The 6,501-nt window shown below is 34.2% G+C and overlaps 1 protein-coding gene across 1 annotated transcript; it reads left to right on the plus strand.

Moving 5' to 3' along the window:
• The first annotated feature begins 882 nt into the window (after positions 1-882).
• Positions 883-3,099, plus strand: LOC132746606 (zinc finger MYM-type protein 1-like). The gene is made up of 2 exons (XM_060735811.1): positions 883-1,940; positions 2,491-3,099. The coding sequence occupies exons 1-2, from the start codon at positions 1,496-1,498 to the stop codon at positions 2,880-2,882; spliced, it is 837 nt and encodes a 278-aa protein (XP_060591794.1). The 5' UTR covers positions 883-1,495; the 3' UTR covers positions 2,883-3,099.
• Positions 3,100-6,501: the final 3,402 nt, after the last annotated feature.

The following is a 6,501-nucleotide window of genomic DNA, read 5'->3' on the forward strand; positions in this document are numbered from 1 at the left end:
TTATTTATTTATCTATTTATTTATTTTATCTATTTATTTTATCTATTTATTTTTTTATGCTGTATTAATATTTTTAAGAAAAGGTTACTCAATGGACAATTATATGCTTCTTTTTTTTGTTTATTTTTTATATTAATGCAATTACCAGCATAGTATTTTGTATGAAAATCATTGCATTTTTGCTGCTCTTAGGGAACAAATGATTTCACATGCCAGGGGCGTACCTACCGATACGCCAATACGCCAGGGCGTATAAATTCAAGCAAAATTCAAAAAATTGATAAAGTTAGAAATTCCAAAAATGGAATAAAAATCAAGGGGCATAGTGTAGGTCCCTTGAAATTTTAGCTCAAAACTGACTAGATCGATCCTGTGAAGTAATGTACAAAGACATGGAAATAAACGTATAGATTTCAAGTAGCCTAATACCGTAAATACGGTACTCGGCAGTTCTACTTTGTCAACGGGAAGCAACTCTAGCGAAGATGGTTTTTATCGTTGTTTCTATTCGGGATCCGAATGAATGTTTAGCGCTACAAGTTTTCAAGGCGGGAATTTTAAAATGTCTTTTAAAGATGGAGATTTCATTCCGCCCTATCCTGATCCTTTTGGAGATGGAGAAAGCTTCAAAGAAGTTAACAAGAAGCTCGTTCTTTTGACTCAACCATGGAATGATGTGCAGGCCTTTAAATTCCCATCAAGGTAGATTCTAGCTTCTCATTCTACCTATAATTAGAATCTATATAAATAATCAAAAAGTAGCTTTATTCAAATTATCGCGTAAAAATATTCATTTGAGATTTAAATGATTAGCGTGGCCTAACTTGTATGGAGAACAATTAAATTAATAGCTTAGGCCGAATAGTTTAGTCATCTGACGACTTTATAATATTATATACTTAATATCAACTCATTATTTTATATTGGCTATATAGCTCAGTGGATAGAGCGGATGTCTCTCGGTGGTTTCGTAGAATTCAGCTGTCGGTTCAAAACCTTTCAGCGTGATTTTTTTTCTTTATTATATATTTTTTTTTAATATTTTGCATAAGTAGAATCTAGATCTAAATATGATAATTTTAATTTTCAATGACATTCTTGTCTTTTTTTATAGTTTTATAATTCGGTAAAAAATTTTACACTCAATAATTTTTTAACATTCAGGTATGCTAGTGGAAGATTTAGGACGCCACAACCGGCTTGGTTTACGTTTTATAGCTGGCTGAGGTATTCTGTAAAGCTGGATGGGGTCTTTTGTGCCCCGTGTTTTCTATTTTCTGGCTCTGATCCCCGCAGCAAGGCACTGACAACAACTGTAGTTACAGACTGGAGTAACATAAAAAAGATTTTAGATAAGCACGGGAAATCTGATATTCATATCTCTAGTTCAATTGCTGCAGAAAACTTTGTAGCGATACAGAATCGACAACAAAAGGATATTGAGTGCAGTATATCCTCAGCATATAATGCTTTGGTTGAGAAAAACCGAAAAATTATGGCATTGATTGTCGATACCCTTATGCTTTGTGGAAAGCAAAATATTCCAATCCGTGGTCACCGCGAAGATGCTGATTCTGACAGAAAGGGGAACTTTCAAGCACTACTAGAATTTCAGGCTAAAAATAATCCAGTTCTGAAAGACCATCTGGAAAATGGAGACCCAAGGACGCGCTACACTTCTCCAAAGATTCAGAACGAGATAATTGCCATATGTGGCAAACTTATTTCTGATGAAATCGTCACCGAATGTAATCAGTCTCAAATGTTCAGCCTGATAGCAGACGAGGCAACAGACTGCGCTACAATGGAGCAAATGGCTCTTTGTGTGCGATATCTGAAGGACAGCGAGATCAGGGAAGAATTCCTTGGTTTCTCCGAGTGCAAGAGTACCACGGGGGAGGCATTGGCTAACGCCTTTCTTGAAAACCTCAGATGTTTAGGTAATGATTGAGAAATTTGACACAATAAACTGCATAAATAACATTATATCTTTATTTACGACAGTTTAGTATCTAAAATAACTTTCTGAGATCCATATTTAAACACAATTTAAAACTGAAAATATTAATTTCCGTGCCTACTTTGATTTACAAATTAATAAAAGTTTGGCATCTTTACAATGCAGATATTTTTTTCGGGGGGGGGGGGGAGGGGGGGGTCCTTTCACTCAACCTGATTTAACAAATCTCTTTTGAACATTTTTTTTACATTTTATAGTATATTATTGTATGCAATATAAAACAAAGATATTAAAAGAACAGTTTTTAACAGTTTATAGAAAATCTCTTTAAAAATGCTGTTTAAATGAATAATAATAATAATAATAATAATAATAATAATAATAATAATAATAATAATAATAATAATAATGATAATGATGATGATAATGATGGTGATGAATATTAAGGCTGAAATAAGGATGATAATGTTGATAATAATAATTAAGGTTATTATAATTGTAATGATATGATTACTTCTTTATTCATACAGGAGTACAGATGGACTATATAAGGGGTCAGGGATACGACGGGGCCTCAAATATGTCCGGGTTATATAGAGGTGTCCAAGCCAGGATCCGCCAACAATATCCTGAGGCAGTTTATACCCATTGCAAGGCCCATTGCTTGAACTTAGCAATTGTCCACGCATCCAACTGCACGTATGTTAGAAATATGATGGCCACGGTGCAGACAGTAGCGTTTGCTTTTAACATGTCCGCAAAACGTTTGCTAAATTTTCAAGAAACTCTCGGATGTGACCCCACCAGCCGTGAAGAAATGGAAGAGCGACAGAAGCTTCAGTCGTTATGTGAGACACGTTGGGCAGCTAGGGCCGATGCTCTTCACACGTTTTTATGCTCATACAGGTATCACTGTGTTTGATACATTCAATATAAGCATAAATTATGAATTCTTTGCCGAGATGCTTTAATGACAAATGTCTTACATTAAACACATATCTATTGAAATAAAACATGTGTGTATTAAATGATGAAATATTTACGCATTTAATTATTTTATATATATTTATATATGTTTGATTCAAATTCAATTTTGTTTAAGAACTGTAGTAACATCACTGGAGGACATGGGTACGAATGGCGACACGAAGGCAGCTGCATATAGTCTATCCGTGCTAAAGTTTGATTTTATTATCACCCTTGTAGCAGCGGAGCATGTTCTTGCTGCACTTGTTGGACTATCAACCATGCTACAGCAGAAAGCCTGTGACCTCTTAAGAGCTGCCACAGAAACTAGAGTGGTGATTGCTACATTGAAGGCAAGTTGGTCATTTTATTAATATTCTTAATGATACAAGAAATTTAAGTGATACGATCTATAAATAGAAATGTTTTCTTTCTTTATACTGTATGAGATCTACATAGCTCACATGTACACCTATGTTCACAAATACAGCAAGAACTTATGAAGTCAAATGTTTTTATCAGAACGGATTATATTTCTTATGATAAAATAGACTCATTTACATGTGAAGGTGTAGATATAGTCATGAGGATTGATTTTTTATGTCCCACTTTGTATTACATAAAGGATATACCGGTATATGTTTGTTTTGCACAAACCTAAGTGAACACCAGATGCAATATTTTCATGAGTCGCGTAGCCACGAGTGAAAATAGAATACGCTGGTGTTCCCGAATGAAATATATTTCAATCTTATAATTAAAACAAATAATCATGCTTTTGTAATATAGCTCTGTTAAATTTCTCTAAGTTTATTAAATTTTTAACATGATGTATGATGACATCAACTTTCTTTTCCTTTATTTAGGCAAAATGTATATGTATGACGGCATTTTTTTGCCAGTTATTCCATTTACTCATGATATTCTTTTCATCTGCATTCATGTCTTGTCCGGCTACAGTGAAAATTATATTTGTGGTTTATGTTCTCATAATCATCTGATATATTACAGTAAACCTCTGGACAGCATGAAATAAATATGAATCAAACGTAATTTACTTTAACGGTGTTAAAACCGTAATTAGGTACAGCAAAGACTTGTCACTTGTATGGAGAATATTTCAGGTTAGGTAGTTTGCACTGAGCCTCAACAGAACGATCAATATTTTATAAACGCTCTAGATATCTTTCTTATAGACATAACTGTGACGCTTTGATATTTTCGAATTATCTTACAGAATGAAAGGGGCGACACTGCTGTTTGGGATTCTTTGTACCAGAAAGCTGTGGATCTTGCTTCGAATGTAGGAGTCGATCCCTGCATTCCAAGAAACGTCGGACGTCAGAGAAATCGCCCAAATGGCCCAAGTGATACATCATCGCAATTCTGGAAAATTAATATGTATTACCCTTTTCTTGACCATCTGTTAAGCTGGAGAATCGCCTTTTACAAGCAAATCCTAGATACAACGCACAAATGCTAATCCCAAGTCAGGTCAGTAAATGCTTTTATATTGACATTTTTTCATATTTATAATAGATCAATAAACATTGATGTATAGACGATTTTTTGTTAATTTTGAGTAAATATGCTATTACACTGAGAAGTCAGAAAATTGCAATATAGCACGTGTGAAAATGTGAATATTTTTTCACTTCTATGTGTGATAAATAGCATATTCATTAGAAACTAACACATTTTCTTTTCAAGATGCCTTAAAATGTAGAAAAAACGCAATTTTCAATTACTGATTTGAACGACGCTCGTCAGACATTCAACGTCTGTGCGAAAAACGCTATTCAAACAAACGTATTTAAAGCTTATAGTTAACATTGCGGTGAAACGTTTAACTTTTTTAGAGAAATAATGACATTTGAATCGAGTACCGAAGCTTATCAGGGCCCCCACGTAAGTACAAGTTTCACGTCCTTCTTGTTTTGACCAAAAACATTCCATGAAGTGAAGACGTTATATGATAAATACGTAATACGTATAAGTTTTTAATCATTCCCAAAAAACTTTTGTTGAATTACCTGAGCTATTTGTCAATGCGAGTAAACGTCATTTCGTCTTACTAAATATTTCAGCAAAGTCGTGAAATCACGAAGTTTCGACAGGATTTTTGCCGGAGAGCATATCGAGAAAAGTTCACTTGCAATGCCTTAAATCTTCTCATCTTTGTCAGTAAATTTTATTGAGACATTCGAAAACATCTTATCAATGCGAATAAAAAAAAGTTAACTTAGCGTAAAACATCTTATCAACTGTAGGCCCTGATAAGCTTCCGTACCATTAACAAGTTAATTTACAAAATTTTTGGAATCATGAAAATTGAAGCGTACACCAAAACAAGTTCGGTCACAGTGTAAATGATATACTGTTGGTGATGTGGATTTTAATTCACCAATAAAACCCAGTATCTCTCCAGTTAGCATTTTAATAGAAAATATTGTATGAAATTGGGCATTTTATATGTTTCGTTGTGTGAACAGTACTGAGTGATGCTGAGAGAAATTGTATGTCGACATATATTTTGACAAATACTTTATCACATTATATTGTAGCTTTCATGATAATTTGTAAACATGTTTAAATCAACTTTATTCTTGATTACTAAGACATGTACTGCAGATATGAAAATGCTCATTGAATCCATTACTACTACATATATAACGAGGAAATCTTCTTTTAACATTATTTCATTTAAAGAATTGATTCTTTGCTTAAATTGGAATATTGAAATTATCGATTATTTTATAGGTGTGGTCTTCCTGTATCACAGTGCCGAGAACTATATAGAGGGGTCTACAGACATGCTTGGATGTTGACGAAGATACATTCCTCCGTGAATGTGTCTTGTGGAGGACGTGGTGGACTGATCCAACACTAGCTGCCCAACGAGAAACGACTCCAGAAAACTTAAACGGATTCATTAAAAAGTTACAAGTGAAGCATTGTATCCAAATATCAGGAAATGCTTGGCACTTCTTATGGTAGTGCCGGTCTCTACCGCTACTGCAGAAAGATCGTTCTCTACAATGCGTAGAGTTAAATCATGCCTCAGGTCAACCATGACGACTGAGAGGCTGTCCGGCTTGGGACTTCTGAACATTTACCAGGAAAAGAAAGCTTGATGCTGAACGTATTGTCGATATTTTTGCGGCTAAAAAAGAAAGAAGACTGGCTTTGATATTTAAAAGTGTAGATTATAACAGAGATGTAAATGAATAAATAAATAAATAAAAACAAAAAAATTATTATAAAAAGAATGAATGAATAAATATATAGTAAATAGTAATGAAGAAGGAAAAATAAAATCTAAATCGTTTGTTGTAATTTTGTTGTAATACGTTTAATACTTTTTTATTATATTGGTTAAGTTTTAGTCAGGGAAAGACATTTGAGAAGCTATTTTATGGCATTTCAGCCTTTTAAAATGATGCTTAATCAAATTTTTTCGGGGGCCTCCGGCCCCCTGAACCCCTGGCCAGGGCTTTGCCCTGGACCCAACGGGGGCCCTAGCGGCCCCCTGGCCCCCAACTTTTATGGGCGTATTCTTCAAATACCTCCAGGTA

Source organism: Ruditapes philippinarum, unplaced genomic scaffold (assembly GCF_026571515.1).
Source record: "Ruditapes philippinarum isolate M1 unplaced genomic scaffold, ASM2657151v2 ctg1759_1_1_1_1, whole genome shotgun sequence".
Classification (NCBI taxonomy): domain Eukaryota; kingdom Metazoa; phylum Mollusca; class Bivalvia; order Venerida; family Veneridae; genus Ruditapes; species Ruditapes philippinarum.

Bases quoted from the DNA above. Each gene is read 5' to 3' on its own strand.
- LOC132746606 (XM_060735811.1), top strand. From the start codon at position 1,496: ATGGCATTGATTGTCGATACCCTTATGCTTTGTGGAAAGCAAAATATT. The intron at 1,941-2,490 runs GTAATGATTGAG...TTATTCATACAG, and splicing joins TGAAAACCTCAGATGTTTAG to GAGTACAGATGGACTATATA.